A 20,053-nucleotide genomic window follows, 5' to 3' on the forward strand; every position below is an offset into this window, starting at 1 on the left:
AGTGTGGTTGACCTGGAGTGGGCAAGCAGGGAAGAGAGATATGGTGGCCATGAGGAAGGTAGAAGAGGCGCCCTAGGGCCTTCAGCCAGAAAGGAACTGTACAAGGAAGCTCCATTCCTGGGACACCACCTCGGCAGGCCCACAGGTCTGAGCAGGCACAGCCAGGGAGGAGGGTGTCCCACATGCCTGCAGCCGGCTTTCAGAGCACTGTTCCAGAGGGCACTCTGGGAGAAGAGGCTCAGCCTGCGAGCTGACCACAGCCGCCTGGTTTACAGCAGACTGTGATCCGCAAGAGAGTAAATCCTGATTCAGAACAGAGACCAAGGTACACAGTGCCACCCTCTGAGCCAAGGCCCTTCCACCAGCTGCTCCTCCTCCCAGGCTACTGTTGCCGCCACCTTTGAGAAAGGAAGGCCTCTCTTCTGGGTCCCATGTGCAAGCTAACAGGAAAGCTGGGACTACGACTTCCCTGAAAGCCCCCAGGCCAAGAAGGTAGGGCACAGTATCCAACAGGTCACAGGACACCCACAGGGTCCTCATCATTCTCCTCAGGGGCATCCCACAGCATCATTCACTCTCACACAGTCGCCAGGCACTGCCACATGTAGCCAACCAGAGACACGGCCCTGGCTCTTGGGGGCTCCCAGATGCAGATGTGGCCGCGGCACCAGTCCTGCCTGGGCTGGCTTTTGGCAAAGTTGCTCTGCCATGACTAACAGTGAATACCATTTTGGAGGGAGGAAAAAGAACAAGGGTGATCAGCCACTCTATGCATTTCTCAGATACATGGCTAGTTCCTTAAGAAATACTCTGACATGTAAGCCTCACCCCAAGCTTCCCCTGTGCACCCCTCAGACCATCTAGCTCTGGGGCAGCCCTTCATCCCTGCAGCCCCTGCTCCACCTCTGCCTTCCTGCTCCACTCAGCCCCAAGTGATGCACAGGCCCCTCTTTGGTCAGGGGCATTGGTGTCTACAGTCAAGGCCCCCTCCTGGGCCTCCTCGATGAGAAGGAAACCAGGTGGTGGGTGGGTGGAGGTGCGGGGATGGCTCAGCCAGACAGAGACCAACTGGCAGATGGAGGCAAAGAGCTGACACTCGCCATGTGTCCCTTCAAGAAAGCCCTGCAGACCATGAGCATTCTGCCTGGGAGAGGGGCACAGGGTGAGGGTGACTGAAACTGCCCTGGGCTGGCAGTCTAGAGGGAAACCAGGAGACCAGGGCATCAATGCCTGAATGGGGTGAGATGGACTGGGGCCAAGAAGGCTGAATGGCTGGGGACAGGGAAGGTGCTGAAAGGGAGTCTGCAGGGCTCCACTGTGGGAGAGACTGACACTGGGATATGGGAAGTATGTCAGGGTGAGCAAGTACCTGGCAAAGCCTGGGAGAAGGCAGCAGGAACGGCGAGCACAGCAGGCTGGGGCTTGCCAATCATGGTGTGGGGGTGTGGATGCAAGAAGTGCTGAGTGGGGGCGAAGGAACCGAGTAGCACAGTTGGACCCATGTGGTCAAAGACTCCCCGGCAAATACGTTGGAGAGGTGGGGAACCATTGGTGGACATTCACATCAGACTCCGGCAGGCTACACCTGCCCCAGTCAGGCAGCTTCTGTGCTGCAAGCTGGAGATCCCATGGGCCCCAGGCACTTCCTTCTCAGGAACTTGGATTTGCTGCCCCAGCTGCTTCTTTCAATCCCCACCTTCACACCTCAGCTTCCTGGTAACCCCTCTGCCCTATTCCTGGCCCACCCTTCACCCCCCTGCACTCCACATTGCTTCTGCAGCGTCCCTTCCCAGTCTAGGAGCTCAGGAACAAAGGCCAAACTCCATGGCGCGGCATTCATGTGGCACTCCAGACGCTGGGTTGCCCGCTGTTTCCCCCCTCTGCCTATGCAACCCACCCACCCAAAGCCCCACTCTAGCCCACCTTCTCATTTCCTAGCATGCTGTGGCATTGAAAAATGCTGCCCGTGTTTTCCAGGGGAAAGCCCTGTGTCCTTTGTGCTGTGTGGTTCAAGAGCACAGGCTCCGATGCTCTGCAGCCTGGGTTCAAATCCAAACTCTACCACTAATCTGCTGTGTAGCCTTGGGCAAGTTATCTGACTCAGGTTTCAGTTTCTTCATCTGCAAAATGCACCTTTCCTGGTCACCGTCAGGATTATTACCCATATGCACAGTAACATTTATGCAACACTTGCTCTGGGCCAGGCTGGGCACTGGGGTGCACTGTGGTTGACACAACTAGCCCTGCTCCTGTCCTCACTGGGGCTATGGCGAGCTCTGGGCACCAGGTGGGGCTGGATGAGCCCCATGGAGGGCAGCCTGTGTTGGGCTTGGGAGGGTCTGAGCCATCAGGGCACGTGGTGGTCTGACTGCTTCTTACAGTTCTCCCATGATGGAAAATTTCTTTTAATCATTTCCAGGCTTGTGGTTGATTTGGGCTCCCCCAGGCGGTCTCCCCAGAGGGGCTGGGACTCTCTAGCCTCCCCCCCTCCCCCCAACACAGGAGCCAGATATCATGAGGGATGGGGGGTCCTAGCTACCCTGGATCTCAGGGAGGGCACAGCTGCCCAGCCACACCACTGGGGACACTCACTCATGCTAGGCCATGGGGGACATCCTGGGACTGGCCATTGGCCAGTGGTCCTGATCTTGGCTACACGGCACAGCATTTCTAACTTTCCTCTGGTTTCATTGCAAAGATGGAAAATGTGGAATTAATCTCCCCTGTAGCATGGTTTTGACTTCACTTGGATTCTAAAGATCTAAAACAGCTGAAATAGAAGGGGACTCTCTTTGCTGTGGGGTCTTGTGAGCTATCAAAACAAAACAGGGCTGCTGGTCCCTGCCACCTGCCCCCAGCTTGGCCTCATCTCCTGCCAGCTCCAGCTTTGTCTCCTGGTGCATGTGTTGTGGGGTGTGTGTGTGTGTGTGTGTGTGCATATGTACACACACAGCCCTGACACAGCTGTCTTCTGATGATGCCCTGGCCGGCCCATTGCTGCCTGTCAGGGATGATTGGGGGCCAAGCCCAGCCTTTCCCACCACCCAAGGCTCTGCCTCCTAGCCCCAGCCAGTGCCCAACACCTACTGGTCTGCGGTACAGGGGCCTTCAAGTCAGAAAGGGCAAACACCAGCCCTCAAATTGATGTCAGTCAGTCTGAGCAACAATGCCACAAGGACAGGGGTTTATGTCTGTCCTTGCTCACTACTGTATTCCCAGGCCCAGACCTAGTGCCTGGCACACAGTGGGTGCATACTGGGTGCTGGTGGACAAATGCCGAGCACTCAGCCCCATGAGGATGCAGAGAACACAGGTCTGTGCCTGCCAGCCAGGTGCCTGAGGCCAAAGGGCAGCTTTACAGTGGGATGAGCCTCCTGGCTGGCAAGGAACCCTCACCTTAGCTTGGGCCTTGGACCAGCAGGCTTGGGTGTGGCGTGGGGGGTGGGGGCGGCGTGGGCAGGCAAGACGGATGGGCCCCCACCAGCTGGCCTTGGAAGGGAGGAAGCCTCCCAGCTTCTGGAGAAGTGTGTGTGTGTTGGGGGGCGAGGCGGGGGCGGTAGGGACCATGGAGGCGGGATCAAGGGAGCGGCCTGGATCCTCCCCTCCCCCTGCAGGCCTGTTCTGTTGGCATTAAAAGCTTCAGGGGGGAAAGGATAGAGGGTCCCTCCCATGCTGACCTCTGACATGCTAACTTGCCCAGGATCATATACAGCTGATGCAGAAAACAAACAAAAAACAAAAACAAACAAAGAAAAAAACCAACCAGATTTCTAAAAACTTCCTCCCCATCTCTCTAGGCTTTGCAACTGTCTGTTTAACCACCCCCCTCATCCCAGTCTGCAGCAAGCAACACAAAATTAGCTTTCAGTCCCCCGAGCCCATGGGTCTGTGTTTCTGTTTCAGATTATTTCAGGGAGATAGGATTTCTCTGACGTTTTTGCATTCCCCAGCCCCACATCTACTGAGGATTAGCTCTCTTCAGGAAGTGCATGAAACACTATTTTCTATTGGTGGATTATCCACAGGCTTAAGGAATCTTGGCTCATTTACCTTCCCCATGGCTTTATATCAACTCCTTTTAAACAGCCTTTTCTATATCACGACTTCCTCCCAAAGAAGCAGCTCTAAAAAGTGGTCCACTCAACACCACCCACAAAACCAGATGCTCCCGGGACCCACAAGCACTGTCCACACCAGGAGGGAGGACCTGAGCAAATTATCGCCTACCCACCCACCTGGGACTGGCCTGGGTTCAAACGCATCCTTCAATAACCACATGCAGGCCAGCAGGGTGCTGAGTGTCTGGCAGGGCCAGGCCTCAAGGTGCAGGGTGCTCGTCCCTGCTGGCCATGGGCTCTGCTGCAATGACTCCAGCAGGAGCCCAAACGGGACTGAGCAGGTGTGCAGCAGACCTTGGCCACCCTCGACATCCCCGTTCTGCAGGGCCTGACCTTCCCAATAGTACATTTGAACTAGTTAATTTACCAAGACCTGGTAAAACACAATTGTCCCAAATCTGGTGGCTTGTTGGAAAATCTGGAAAACCTCAGTCCAGCCCACCAAATCAGGCCAAATCCCCGACCATCAGGCCCACCTCAGGGAGGGAGAAGGGCCCGGCCACCAGGAACAGGGTTTTGCAGGCCTCCCCCTGCTGCTGAGAGTTCCCTGATCCACAGTCCCTCCCCTTGGCCAGTATTCTGGAGCCACCAGCTGGGCTCAGATCAGAATGGGGTAACAGAATTGCCCCCTCAAATGCCATGCCCTGCTAATTCAAAGGCTCTTTCTGCTTTCATCCCACCAGCCAGCCGTGGCTAATGTGGGCAAGCTGAAGGAAGTGGCCTCAGCCACTGCAGTTTCCCTGGCCCTGCATACAGGCACTTGGTTCGGGAGAAAGTGCCAAGTGGCCCAGAGGGTCAGCGGTGGCTTGGTGACTCTCGGGGTCATTGGGCCCATTTGGGGCTGCCCATTGTAACTGAAACTCCAACTCAAGGCTCCCTTCTCATGGTCTGTGCTTGACTTCTGCTTGGAGGGGCCCTAGGATCCCCAGAAGAACAAATCACCTGGCATCCCCTTCTTTCCTCCTCTCAGAGTGCACACTGAATGAGGCTTTCCTGCGTGGGGCCTTGCCTCCCCTCCCTTCCCTGTCTCCACGCCCGCCCAGAGCCTTACAGAAGAAATCTCACGCTGCCATGAATCTTCCCAGGCCCCAGAGGTAACCACATCCATTGCTGAGCCCATCTGGCTGGGGGCCTTCAACCTGCAGCTTCTTTGGGGTGGGGGTGCTTTTTGCCACAACTGCAGACTGGATAGAAAATGGAAAACAAGAGTTTTTTGCCAAACCCACATGAGAGATGCCATCGGGCCCCCCGTGAGATAACAAACACAAGTTTACCCTGCCTTCGTGTGCTGCCAGCCAGGCAGCCTGCCACATGGCAGGGCCTGGGCACCAGCCCCAACTGGGTGCATGAGGAAGATACAGCCTCCCCTGCCCATGCATCTATGAAGCCAGAGGAGCCTGTGGGTAAAATGCCAAAATGAGCAGTGGGGCTGGGGAGGGGACCTCTGCAACCCTGCTAGCTACAAGCAGGCACCAAAGGTGTCTCTGGTACAGACCACAGGGTGTCTTGAGGCCACTGTTGCCCAGGAATTGGCCTCTTAGAGGAAACACAAGCCTCCTGTCTCTAAACCCCAAGCAGCAAGAGCTCAAGCTGTCCTGAACTCTACTTCGGTCAAAGGGCACCTGTGAATGTCCACAAAGGGGATGATGGCTAGGTCCGCTCTGGAATGCATACACAAGGCGGCGAGTTGTGCTGATGTGCAGAGGGCCTGCTTTTGTGGAAACAACCACCCACCACCCCTAAGGCACAGGTCAGGAGCATGGCCCAATCCTGCCAGGGTGAAAGTGGGGAGATAGGGTAACTAACTAACTCTATCCACTCCCAACTTCAGTCTGGGGGCACCTAGAGGACCAGTTGCCAGGGAAAATGATAGAACTGCTTTAAAATCTGGTGTCTGTCTCCACAAACAGCAACCAGCCTGCCCAGGGGAGAGGGCTCAAGGCCCCCTGGGAGTGGTCAGGCAGCTCAGCCCGAGCCAGGCCCAGTGTTCCCACCTTCCTCACCTAAGCTTCCCGTCAAGTGGGGAATGGCCATCACCATGTGTGTGGGTGCGGGGTTGTCTCGAAGCCAAAGGCCACCCTCTCTAACTCCCCAGAGCAAACAGGCAGAAATCCCTGCCTTGTTGAGTTAGGTCCGCAGAGTTACAATGGCCTGGGCTGGGTGCGCCTGCTCCCCTGCTGCTTTCCACTGTGTGCATTTTTCTCTCTCGGAGCCCAGCAGCCTCCGTGATTCACAGGAACGTGAACGTGACATCACAGCATTGCTGTGGCCAGCCTGAAGCACCAGGTATCATACAAAAGCAGTTGGAGAAGGAAATTCATGGCTTGGTTAGTTTTTAAAAGCAGCAAGATGTGAAACTAGAGTCAAAAATAACTTTGCTGTGGGCTTCTAAGACAAAACCACCAAGCCGCTTGTTGGGCCGGGGCCTGGGCCCCTCACAGAAGCCTCCCCAGGTCCTGGACCACTGTCCACGTCTCCGCCTGCTACCCCCTCTCCTCGAGGAAAAGCCCCTGCAAGCCCATTGAGGAAGTAGAGGGAGCTATGTGGGACATGAGCTCATGACAGGAATGCTACTTGTGGGAAACAGCTTCTCCTTGCTCACTGGTTATTTTTCCCACCATCTGTGAAAAGGACTTCGAAGTCACTCAGCAGCACCCCAAAAGAACACAGGGCTGAAGAGCACCCCGGTCAGGCCTCTGTCAGACCCCAGCAGCCAAGGGGTCCGCCCTGAAGTCATCCAGGTGTGGCCATAATGGGAGGGCCCTGGCCCCTGGGTTGATGTGAGGGGCAAGTCATGGAAAGGAGGCCCTGAGGGAAGCCCAGACCCCACGGGAGAGGCTGATCTCTGCTGCCCAGCCCATGAGAGAGACAGACGGTAAGTGTCTAAAATCTACACCTTACAGATGAGGAAACCCAGGCTTACCCAGGTCCATGCATATGGAAAGAGGCAAAGCTGGGCCAGAGTAGCAGGGGCTTCTGATTCCTGGTCTGGGCTTTTCCTTGGATCCTGCAGCAGACCTCTGGGGTGGACCCAACTCTCTCAGGAAGAGAAGACCCGAGGCAGGCCCAGCATGCCGATGACCCTGGGGCAGCCAGGACAGATGTGTGTTCTCTAAAGAGTGGGGAGGGTGAGGAATGGGAGGCTCGGGAAAGGCTCACAGTAGAATCTCTGTGGCTCGAGGGACAGATGTGAGATCCATGTGAGACTCGAGAGGAAGGAGGAGGCACATAAACGGCAAGTGGCACACTCTCGGGACCTCAGTCCTACCAGCTCCCAAGAAATTTCCATCAGGTTTTGTGAAGCAAAAGGTGCCCCAATAAAAACCTAAATCCCACCGTCAGGGAATACATTTCCCCAAAAAACATTAAGATAATTCAATTTAAAGAATGGCTGTCACAAGAAGTACATGTTCTTGATGAGCTTCTATCTTAGACCCAGAAGTATGGGTGCTGGTTCAAGGCTCTGATCTAATGGGCCTTCTCCCCATGCCTCATGCTCCATTGCTATTTCCCAGTCCACTTATCACCTCCTATGCCTTCCTCCTTCCTGGGACCTAGGGAAAGACCTCTTCTCTCTCTCTTTCATCCTCCTGCCCAGCCAGACCACTAGAGTCTCACTGGCAGCTCAAAAGCATTCCTGGTACTTGAGTCCAGCGGTTAAAGTCCTGTGGAATGCCCACTCCTGCCACTCAGGTGCCACCAGGCTGCCCTGGTGCGTTCCCACACTGCCCCTCTTCCTAATTTCTGCAGTGAAAGCTGGCTTTAAGGCAAAGCCAAAGCCAGGGCAGCTACAGGGCCTACCTCCCAGTAGTGGGGCTGTGACAACTCTGCCCCTTGTCCTGCCACTGGACACTTTGTGTCCTCATCCACCCAATCCTCAGCATGGGTCAGGCCCTGACTCTGTACTGCTTGGTGTCCCCACCAGGTAAAGCCAAAACTCCTGGGTCTTCCATCACAGGCCCAGCATGTCTCCTCTGCAGTCTTCCGTTACCCCCACACCAGGGGACCTGTGGCCTCCTTGACCTCGTGTGCTGGTGTGCTATTACCAGCTCTCTCTGGCGGTCCCAGCCACCCACTCCTCCTTAGAGGCCTGGCTCTGACATCAGCAGGATCAGTCCTGGGGTCCTCCTGAGGATGGGACTGAGTCTCACAGGGCCTGACACACAGAATGGGCTCAGAGAATATATACATAGAGTCCACCACCTCCACTCCAAGGGCTGAGAAATGGCTCTCCTGAGCAGGGACAGATCTAGCTTACAAGAGGCAGTGGGGAATTGGGAAGGGTAGGGAGCTATTTCTCGTGCTGTTGTGAATGAAGATCCCCTCACCCAGCGAGGCAGGCCTGAAATAGTAACAGTGGTGGCAACGATAGCAGCAGTGCCAAGAATGTCAACAAGCTTCCCATGGGCTGACTCATTCGATCCTCACAGGAGGTCTGTGAAGTGGGCACCATTATCCCAGTTCCAGATTTGGAAACTGGCACACAGAGGTTTAGTGAGCTGACCAAGGTCAATGAGCTAGGAAGTGATGAAGCTTGGCCTGGCTCAGCTTCTCGAACTCTGTGCCTTCACTTTGCACAGTGGTGCTATTGAAGAAGTTGCCCCCGGAGAGGACACAAATATGGACAGAAGAGGCCTCAATACATCGGGTCACGCCTGGCCTGTTGAGCGAGAAGGCAGGCTCTCAGGACTGTGGGACTCTGTGATGGGGTGCCCTGCTCATGTGACTCCCTCAGAAGCATGTCTGGCCACTGCCCACTACAGTCCCTGTGGTTATTCCCTGGGAGAAGGTTCTGCAGCCTTGAGGTCCTGAAGGACCCGGAAAGGACAGTTTCCCTCTCAGAGGCCACTCTGAAGTGGACATCCTTGTGTACAGGGGGAAGGACACTGAGGCAGGGCTGGGATGGAGGAAAACAGCATGATTCCAACGGACAACTTTGAAGTAGGAGTCACTGCTGGAGTGGCAGAGACACCCCAGCCCCTCCAGGGCCCTGAGGGCCTTCAGGACTGGTGAATGATGGGAGCATCCCCAAGGGGCAGCACCTGAGGCCCACAGGCCCATCAGGCTCTAGGCTCAGGGGAGGGGTGGGTCAGTCTGGATCGTCCAGAGAGGGCGTTGCTGTGGGCCTGTCCTCAGCCAGCCTGATCCTGACGAGGCGGCAAGGGATACCTTCTCCAACCTCCTGGTGGGGACAGTTCTGGCTGGGCTAGAACACTTTGGCTAGAGCCCCAACTCCAGGCCTGGGAAACAACCAAGCCTAAGAATATCACAGCCAGGTTAACACAAATCCACCTTGTGCAGTTCTAAAAATGGGTTCTACCTTAAGGCCTCAACTGGGGGCCTGGTCTGTGGAATCTAAGTTTCCTCAGGACATGTCGAGGCCATGGGGAACACTCTGCACTTTGTGGCAACCAGGTACACATAGACATGTCAGCTCTACAATGCAGGTGACCAGCTGACATGCTTGGCATCTGGATCTGGTCGGGGATACACTGACAGTTTCATTTGGTAAAGGGGCTAAATGATGTGAGGTAGGACAAGGGTGCCACAGAGGCATCCAGACGAGTCCACAGGCCCAGCCATGGGCCACATAGGAGAGCCTGTACTTTTTCTTTGTAATACAAATTGCTTGCAAAGTTACTGTCATACTCCTAACTGCCAACATCATAATAAAACCTTCCATATGCGCCCCTAAATGACAGGGAAAGTTTTTACCATTATATTCCTCTGGATCCATTGAAGCTATTTTTACCATCTTCTCAGACTTAATTTCCAATTTTATCCTATAAGTTCTAATTGTTCCACCTCCCCTCATCTCTCACTTGACGAGGCTGCGAAGAACAGTGGGCAGGCTGTGCAGTTTCTGATGGGTTTGAGGGGGGTTATTTTAAAAAAAATCTCTGCACATTCTTCATGTCTCTCACCCAGCACATGCATTATTCTCAAGGGTTAAGAGGCATTCAGAAATGTCTGCACGACATGCCCCATAGCCCCACAATCCCCCAGACACCAATACTTGCCTCCTCCCTCCAAATGTCCTGCCCTCGGTGGGTCCAATGTGCACAGTACCGTCTGGGACACACTGGGGATGGTATGACACGGTACGAACTTTTCCCACTTTGCACAACATCCAGAGTGGCGGGAAAGGCTGCGGCGCCACTTCGGTCAGAGACTTCGAGGCTGCTTTGTGTCCCGTCATATGGACTGCCCCTGCTTTAACACCACTCTCTTCCCTTATGGGCTGCAAATTTTCCTCCCATGGCCTCGATCTCCCCATGAGCTGGCCCAGGACAGAGGGTCTCAGGGTACCAGCCAACATCGAGTCAAGCAGAGAAGAGATCTGAGGACCCTGGGCTTATTTTAAAAATCACTATAGTTTCTGTTGGCCCTTCTGCAGTGCTTTAAATCCTGCCCTGGCTCCCCACTCCCCTCCCTGGCACCCTCCAGCCACTCTGGGCTTCACTGATCCCATAAATGTGCCTATGGCCCTAACCAGATCTGCTGGGCGCCCTCATCGGGGCATTCGCTCTCGCAGACCCTGTGGGATTACAAGTCTGGGTCAGGAGCTACTAGACCATAACTGCCAGAGGACTGTGTTCATGTATCTCTTGATGATGAGTGTGGTGAGCGCCACTGCTAACATTTATTGAGCAACCAGTTACTAAGGGCTAGGCATGGGTGAAACACTTCACACAGATTCATTTCCCTCCATCCTCATCAAAATCTGAGAGGCAGACCCTACAACCACCTGCATTTCACAGGCACACACACTGGGGCTCGGAGAGCTGGAGGGATTTCTCTGAGGTCACTCAGAGGATAATGAATAGTGTCAGGCTGGAACCCAGAGCTTGGGTTCTCAGGTGTGACTCACTGCTTTTAGTTCCCTGGCACGTCCCTGGAGTGCCCACCCAGTGAAAAGTGGGATGAATGGAGAGACAGAGTCTTCCTTTCCAAGCTCAACCCTGGCAGGACCCAGCAGTGGTGATCTGGGAGTCCAGTGGCTTGGAGGGCTCTAAGAGCCAGGATCCTGGGGCACGCACTGCTATTTCATTAATTTGGGCTGGAAAACAGATCCATTATGATTATCTTTTTTAAAAAATCCAGCACCTGCTAGCAAACTTCAAAAGGTCCAGTGCCAGACCCAGTGCAGACAATAGGGTGAACATGACATAGCCTACCTGGGTGAGGACATCCAGCTGGCCCACAATGTGCTCCAGTGTGCTGGTCAGCGTCTGTGGCACACTGAGGGGCTCCTGGGGCTGGCTCTGCACTGACTCCTGACTCCTGTCTCTGCCTGGTGGGATGGAGAAATCCACTTCGGGCTATTTAAAAAGAGACAGAAAGAAAATACAGTCCCTCAGTCCTCATTCTGTGCTCAAGAAAACACGGAAACAGGAACAGCCCCTTCAAGGAAATAAATGGGAAACCTCCAGAACACCTGAGAAAGCAATTTTCAAATATCAGTGAGAAACAGCAATGTGGTGGTGTTTCCGTGTCCAGGCCCACCTCCCAGGCCTTCCTTTCCGAGCAGAGGCATGAGTGAGGGGTGGAATCAGCACCTGGCAGTCTGAGCTGGAGAAGGCCTGTGAGGGAAGGGAAGGTGGGCCAGCGAGTGCCCTCATCCAGCTCACAGAGGCCCTCAGACAGGCCTGGCCAGGCAGGGGGCTGCCGCTTACCCCTTCCCTGGGCCTGCAACCTCCAGTCAGCATCTAGGGGAGTCCAAAGACACTGAAGCCCCAGCAGGCCCTGAAGTCTCCTCTCCTCCTAGTTAGCTTAAGTCTACTTCCCCAGCCCCCAGCACAGGGATTTCACAGGCCGTACTAAAACCTTCCTAAGACCTCAGCAGCTATGGCCCAGAACTGAGGGGTTGCTCCAACCCCCACCCCAGCCCAGGTCCCCTGGGAAAACAAGGATTTCTGTGTGAGTGTCCCAGCTAGTGTCCATAGGACAGGTTCCCCCGGCCCGTTTTAGACAGGACTCCAAGAATGCGAAGGGCTCAGTGTTCTGCCTAAGGCCCTTCAGGCCTGAAATGCAGAAGACCTCCCCAGAACAAATGATTTCCTAAGGGGGCTCACTCCAGTCCAACACATGTCCCCCAAAGTCAGCCACATGCTCCGTGCACAGATGAAAGTGCCTCCTGATCTAGGAAGGCCCATGCACATGTTCAGCAGGACAAGCTTCCCAGAGCCACTGGGTTCCTGAGGGCAGGGTCAGTGGATACCCAGATTCTGGTCTTGTAACCTATAATTCTTCTGTGGACTTGTTTCCTGTGGGAACAACATTCTCAGTGATTGCTTGCACTCTTGGCCAGCCCCAAAGCCTCAGTTATCCATAAATGCAGCCATACTTGGGGCTCAGGGTTTCAAACTCTACCTTACTAATGGACATTTCAAGTGCTACCATGTCACTCCCGGCTGCACCAGTCCTCCAGGGCTCTCCACTGCCTTGAGGAGAAACTCCCTTTGGCAAGGAACCCTAGCCAGGCTTGCCTCTTTCTATGCTCTCTTCCCGCATCCTTTTGCCTGGCTCCTGTTGTCCTCTCCATTGGAGATGCCCTCATCCAATCTTCCTTTCCCCTGCTCCAAGCATCCCATCCTCTCCTCACTTTACAGTCCCACCCCACACCCAATCAGGAGCACCTCTGTAGCCCTGCAGCCCTGGTCAGCTCCATCTCTCCGGCTACTGCTTTTCCAGGGCCAGGATACATGAGTGGAATGAATCAATGCTGGCCTGCACACAGGGCCGCCCACCACCCACCCATATGTGTCTATACCCCCTCCCAGCCTCCCATCTGCTCTTATCACTCCTCTCCCCTCTAGACTCAGGACAGCAATGGGCTCAAAACTTGCAACACAGAGCCAAAGCTACTGCATCCAGACCCATCCCCACCCAATCCCCACCCCTGCTCCATGCCAAGGCTGGTGGAATGTACCGGATATGACTCAGGCTCACCTAGGCCACCTGCCCACTCACCTACCGCCCAGCCCCAACAACACTCCAGGCTGCCTGTAGACCCACAGCAGCAGCAGCAGCTGGCATCTGCTCTGAAATCAGACTAGTCCATAGTGGCCCAGCCCTGGGAAGATGCTCTGCTCTGGACATGCCAACCGGGGTGGGCAACAGAGCCCTTGAAAACAAATCAAACTGAGGAGAGAAGTCCCAACCAGCAAAGAGGAATCAAGGGCAGTTTAGCACATGGACCCTACCTGCATATTTTTCTTTATTAGAAAAGTGCTTTTATCTCATAGATCACAAACTCTCAAGTGCACTTCAATTTGAACTTGGAAGAACACAGGCCCTGGTGGGTAAAGGAAACACAAATGTGGGACATGAGCCCAAGGGAAGTGTTTGAGAATAGGAGCAGCATGCATCCACACTCCTGCCAGCACATCTGCCACAAGGCTGCGGCTGTTTTGTAAGACCTCAGCCCAAGACTCCAGGAGTCAATGCACATCAAGATTGCAATGCCCACCTGCAAGTCCAGCCTAAAAGGAGACATTTCAGAAGCTCGGATGGGACACCCAGCCTTGCCATGACAGCCTTCACTCCACGGCAGCAGCCCCTAGCCCTCAGACAATTGTCAGGAAACACAGCAGGGTCAGGGTGAAGGAGCAACGACTGGCTGCTTACTGGGCAACCCGATCAGGAGCCAGTCAGGCCTTGCCTGAAATCTGAACCCCCTCATTGATGGGCTCAGTGAGCCTGGACAAGAGGCCAAACCTCTCTGGGCCTCCACTTCCTCATCTGCAGAATGGAGGTGATGACTGGGCCTGCCCTTCAAAGGGCTGTGGGAAGTGCTCATCTGGAATCATCAGCAGGCCTCCCGTGAGAAGCGTTCACAGTCCTGCACCCACTCCTTCCAAAGACCCCCCCTTTTAGTTGTGCACACTCCTCCCCTGGCCCCAAGTCTCTGTGGCTTCCCCAGAAAAGGCCAGTGGAAGGGAGGTGGGGGTCAGGAAGCCCTTCTGTCCTAACAGCCAACGTCCTCATGGAGTGGGCCAGACAGGTCTGCCTACTGCCTGGAAAGGGGATGATGCTGTACGTGATCTCACAGGGGGCACAGATCTCCATGTAGGGCAGTCAGTGGATGACGTGGTCCCCAAACTGGAGGTTGAGCCACCTGTGGTTCGGATCGCCCAGGCAAAGCACAAAGTCCTCGAACTGGATGCCCCTGGTCTCCGTGCGGTTCCTGTGGTATTTCCTGATGATGCCAGGGGCAAATGTTTCTGCACAACAGCCCAGAAACCGACAGTGCCAAGTTGAGCCTCTGGAAGCAGAGTAGTCACTGGGGGGTGAGGTGGGGTGAGCACCACTTACTTTAGCAACAGAAACCATTCTTCTGAGCCAATGCCGAGCCCGCTCCTAGGGAGTACTGAAGACGGCAATCACAGTGGTCTGGCCCAAGAGGTGGCCTTTGGAAGAGAGGGCTGCAGGAACCACAACGCAGAAATCCCCATTTCATGACAAAAGAAACCAAGGCTTAGACGGGAAATAATGGTCCAAAGTACCCTGCCTCAAACTTCAGGCTTCACTCACAAGTCCAGGGTGCTGCCTTGCCCTGGGACGTTTCTCTGGCCATGCCACATGGACCAGGACACTGTCCTTCCCAGTCTCCTTGCCCATTCTCATCAGCAGATGTTACAGCACTTGGCCAACCATCAGGCTGGCATTTAAGGAGGGCAACTGCTGTTGTTTACTTGCCACCTACTATATGCCAAGGTTTTTACATGTGACCACATTTAATCATTACAACAGCCCTTTGCAGAAGGCGTTAACTTTATTTTTCAGACAGAAAAGCACAGGCTCAGAGGGGTAAAGCAATGTGCCCCAAGTTACCCAGAAAATGACAGAGCTAGGATCTGAACCCAAAGTACAGGTTTTTTCCTGACATCAGGCAGCCTCCAGCAGGTAACATCTGCTGCTTTCACAGCACACCTCCTCTCTGCATCCCCAGAGGCCCCCCAGCTCCTGGGTCTAACACTCATTGTGTCATTTTCCCCACCCTGCCTGTCCTGGAATGTCTGCCTAGCACAGGGCTGAACACAGAGCAAGGCCCTCCACAAACATTCAAAGCCTCAAAGAGCCAAACCCACCGCGGTGAATTCCTGTGTAATCAAACCCTCCAACATCTGCATGCCACACAGGGCCAGCAGCCCCACCCCACACAGCGCTGCAGCCACTCACCTGCTCTCCAGCACACTGGAGACCTGGCATTTCCCTGAGAGCTTGGCAAATAAGTGATAAAGCAGAGATAAGAAAAAGACAGGCAAAGGGCGAGAAGAGACACATGTACCAGGGCTCTGAATTAGGACAGTGGCAGAAGAACCAGGGCAGCATTTAAGGGGAAGAAACTCATTTTAGAGCTTTGCCTGGTCAAGATCAAAGGGTCCCAAGGGCTCTGCCTAGTGGGTCTCAGGTATATCGTGAGTAAAATCACAACAAAGGTTAACCCCTCCCTGCCCCACCCCCGACAGATCAACACCAAAGCCAGTAACTTTTCACTTTTGCCACATATAAACATCTTAATATCAAAAGGGGATTAACAAAAAGGGGTGGTGGTGGTGAGTATCAGAACAGATGGGTCTATTTACGCTTTGTGGAAATCTCACTCGGGGTCCGTGGGTGGGATTCTGGAGTCTCACAGGAAGGCTATAATGTCCTGCCCTGCCTCAGTGTCTGGTTTTTTGGCTGCCAGCCTTCCATGTACCACTAGGAGCTCAGCACCTCACACACAGTAGGAATTTCATAAATATCTGTGGTTTGATGCTCGGCCACACAAACACATGGGTAACTACCTCAGACAATTTCGTTAAAAAACAAAACAAGACAGCTTGCAGGTCTTTCTTGTAACAAGAAACCAACCCATCTGTCTTTGGCTTGATTGTGCTCTCACTTTTTCATCGTCAAGACGCAGGTGGAAAAGGAGCTTTTCCAGGATATAGCAAGTTGGAACAAGTGTTACTTCCATCCAAACAAGAAAAAGGATGGCTAATCTAAAAGAATCATCTTGAATCAGAGAGCTGAGGTGAGAGAATAACCAACTAGCCTGAAATCTAAGGAAAGACAGACATCTTCAAGAACTGGATGTGAGCATTGGCTCACTTGTGGCAAATCGTGGTAAGATAGATACTGGGTACCATATAAATGGGTAAGAAGAATTGAGTTAAAATTCTTAACAAATCACTAAAGGCTGAGTGTGAGCTAGGGTGAGAGCGTGGAACCCCTGGGGCATTACAGGGGTTGTTGCATCCAAGGGGAATTTGTACCGACTTGCAGGCTCTTCTCCACAAACCTCCACTGGGCACTCAAGAGAAAGACTGAGGGCAGGGCAGCAGCCCAGGGCAAATCTTCCCTGTGGCTGCAGGCCTGGAGGGAGGCAGCGGACACAAAAAAAGGCATTAAGCCCTGCCAGGGTCCTTCTTCCCCACAGAACAGAGGCCTTAAGCTACTGGGGGAAGGGCAAAGATAGAAAATCCTCTACCCGTGAGAGATAGGCAGGAAACTTCCAAGCCGAGATCACTAAAGGTCTCCTATAGCTGAAGGTGGGGCAGGACCACTGAGAATGCCCCACTTCAGAGACCCAAGGACTCAGGGCCTGCCTACAACTGAAGCTGGGCCAGGCCAACAGAGAACCCACCAAATCACACCACAAAGTTGCAAGCAACAACAGCTCACCACTGGGAAGGGCAAGACTTGAGGGGCAGGTCCACAGGGAAGGCTGAAGGTTCAAGTGGAGCAGAAACATTGAGAAAAGCTTTCCAGTAGCCACACCCCTCCCCAAATACAAAGTAACGCTAAACTAAGCTCAACTCCTGACAAGACTCACTGTTTACCTCAGGCTCTAATGTCCTAAGCATGTAGTCCAACGTTGTCAAAATTATAAGACACACAAAAAGTCAAGGGGGAAAAAAAGCTACTATCAAGAGACAAAGCAACCAGTAGAATCAGATTCAGAGGTGACCCAGATGTTAGTACTATCAGACATGGAATTTTAAATAACGATAATTAATATGTTAAAGTTCTACTGGAAAAGTTAGACAACATGCATGAAGAGATGGGGAATTTCAGAAGAAAGGTAGAAACTATAAAAGCCAAATGGAAATGCTAGAGACAACAACCTAGTACAGAGATGAAGAATGGCTTTCATAGGCTACTAGTAGGTACAACATAGCTGAGGAAAATAAACCATTTACCATAAAGCAGATCAGTAGAAATTTATCAAGTTGAAATACAAGAGGGGACAATATCTAAATATCTAACATGAGTTGGAATACCAGAAGAAGAGAAAAAATAGACATTGGAATTCCAGACAATTGGAATCCCAGAAGGAGAAGAGAGAAAGCAGGTATTTCTCATACTGCAAGTTTGCTGGCAATGAATTCTCTCAGCTTCTGTTTATCTAAAAAGGTCTTTGTTTTCCCTTCATATTTAAAGGATATTTTTGCTGAGTATAGCATTCTGGAGTTACAGCTTTTTTGTTCGTTTGTTTTTTTGCTTTCAGTACTTTAATGATGTTATTCTCTTATCTTCTGACTTATCATGAGAATTCTGCTGTAAGTCTTCTCTGCTCCTCTGTATGAATGTGTCCTTTTTTTGCCTGTCTACCTTCAAAATTTTTCTCTTAATTTTTGGTTTTTAGCATTTTGAATATGAAGTGTCTAAGGTTTTGCTTCGTTTTTTTGTCTGTTTTATCTTCACCCTGCTTGTCTTTCTCTGAGCTTCTTGGATCTGTGATTTGATCATTTTCATTATTAAAAAAAAAATTCTTGGCCTTTAAAGCCAAGTGCACACACACACACACACAAACCCACAAAACACAAACACACAAAAAAACATGAAATGCTTATACAAATCTAACAACGTATGTACAAAATCTACTTTACTAAAAACTATAAAGCACTGATAATAAAAATCAAAGAAACGTATATAAATGAAGAGATATACCATGTTAATGTATTGAAAGGCTCAATGTTGTTAAGAACATTAAGAATATATAAAGAACTCATACAACTGAACAACAAAAAGACAAACATCCACTTAAAACATGGGCAAAGGATTTGTATAGATGGTTCTCCAAAGAAGATATAAAAATCACCAACAAGCACATGAAAAGGTGTTCAATGTTACTAGTATTAGGGAAATGCAATCAAAACCACAATGAAATTCCACTTCGCAGCCACTTTTGACCTTGGATTAGGCAAACATTTACATGACACCAAAAGCATGATCCATTAAAGAAAAAAAATTGATAAAATGGACTTCTTCAAAATTCAAAACTTTCACTCTTTGAAAAACACAGTTAGAAAAATGAAAAGACAATCCACAGAGTAGGAAAAAATATTTGTAAATCATATATCTGGTAAAGGACTTGTATCTAGAACATACAAATAACTTTCAAAACTCAATAATGAGAACATCAACAACTCAATAACAAAACAGGCAAAGGATTTGAACAGACACTTCACTAGATAGAGAGATGCCAAACAAACATATGACAAGATGCTCTATACCATTAGTCATTAGGGAAATGAAAGCTAAATCACAGTGAGATACCCTTATCTGTCTACTCGAATGTCTAAAACTTAAAAGACCGACCATACCAAGTATTGGTGAGGATGTGGAGAAACTCCAACTCTCATACACTACTGATGAGAATGTAAAATGGTACAACATCTTTGGAAAACAGTTTGATAGTTACTTAAAAGATTAAACCTAGTATATGTCCTAGCCATTCCATTCCTAGGTATTTACCTATGAAAAATGGAAGCACATGTCCATAGAAAGATGTATACACAAAAATTCATAGTAGAATGCAGCCCCAGCCAATATCTGGATGGTGACTTCATGAAAAACCCCAAGACAAGAAGGACCCAGCTTAGGCCTTCTAGAATTCCTGACCAGAGCAACTGAAAGATAATAAATGTTTCTTGTTTTAGGCTGCTAAAAAAAAAAAAAAAAAAAGTTCACAGGAGCTTGATTTTTAATAGCTAAAAACTGGAAATAACTCAAATGCACACCAACAAGCAAACAGATAAACAAATTGTGGTATATATATTTGATGAAATACTACTTAGCAATAAAAAAGAAATGAACTACTGATATATGCAACAACATCAATGAATCTCAGAATAATTAGGCTGAGTGAAAAAGTCAGACAAAAAACATATAACTGTGATTCCATTTGTATAAAATTTAAGAAAATGCAAACTACTTTATAGTGACAGAAAGCAAATTGGTGGTTGCCTGGGACTGGAGGTGGGGGGATTGACACAAAGAGGCACAAGGGAATTTTGGGGGTGATGGAAATATTCTATATCTTGATCACGATGGTGATTACATGACCGTGCTTGCCAAAACTCACAGAACTGTTCACTTTTAAAAATGGTGACTGTTACTCTTTATATATTATACCTCAGTAAACCTGCCTTTAAAAAAATGTGATTAATTACAACCGAAATGCCCCTACAAGCCCAACCTACTCTTCACTTGACAAACCTGCCACTGCGCACCCAAAGTGGAAATCACAAGCTCACCACTGGGCATTGCTGGTGGGCAGAAACCCAGGCTGAAGATCCCAGGGAAGACCCCTGTCATCCACTGCCAGCCTGGGGATTATGGTTTCCAAATGCAGAATGGCAGAGTCAAATTTCAGTACAGTTTGACTCCCAAAGCCTCGATCCCCCCACAGAAGCTGAGGGAGCAGTAGACATCCCCAGGCAGGGTTTCCTATGACATGTCGGGCCTCAGCTGCTTAGGGCCCATGCACACCTTGGCTGTCATGATGAGGTCTGGCCACACCCCAAAGACATTTTGATCTGACTTGACAGAATACCCCTTTCTAGTGGCAGGGTGGTCAGTTACTGACACTTACTCAAGGTAGAAATGTCTCCTTTTCTTTTAATCTCTAACACTGGACCTTGCCCTCTGACTGGCCT

General features: G+C 51.3%; 1 protein-coding gene across 2 annotated transcripts in view; it reads right to left on the minus strand.

Annotated features, from left to right (window-relative positions):
- Nucleotides 1-20,053, minus strand: part of POC1A (POC1 centriolar protein A) — a 111,125-nt gene that overhangs the window by 9,162 nt on the left and 81,910 nt on the right. For both annotated transcript variants that reach the window (XM_037797615.1, XM_037797620.1), the window contains one exon: nt 11,297-11,440. In XM_037797615.1, the coding sequence (XP_037653543.1) occupies nt 11,297-11,440 (144 nt within the window). The remainder of the gene's footprint in view (nt 1-11,296; nt 11,441-20,053) is intronic.

This window comes from Choloepus didactylus, chromosome 1 (assembly GCF_015220235.1).
Source record: "Choloepus didactylus isolate mChoDid1 chromosome 1, mChoDid1.pri, whole genome shotgun sequence".
NCBI lineage: Eukaryota > Metazoa > Chordata > Mammalia > Pilosa > Megalonychidae > Choloepus > Choloepus didactylus.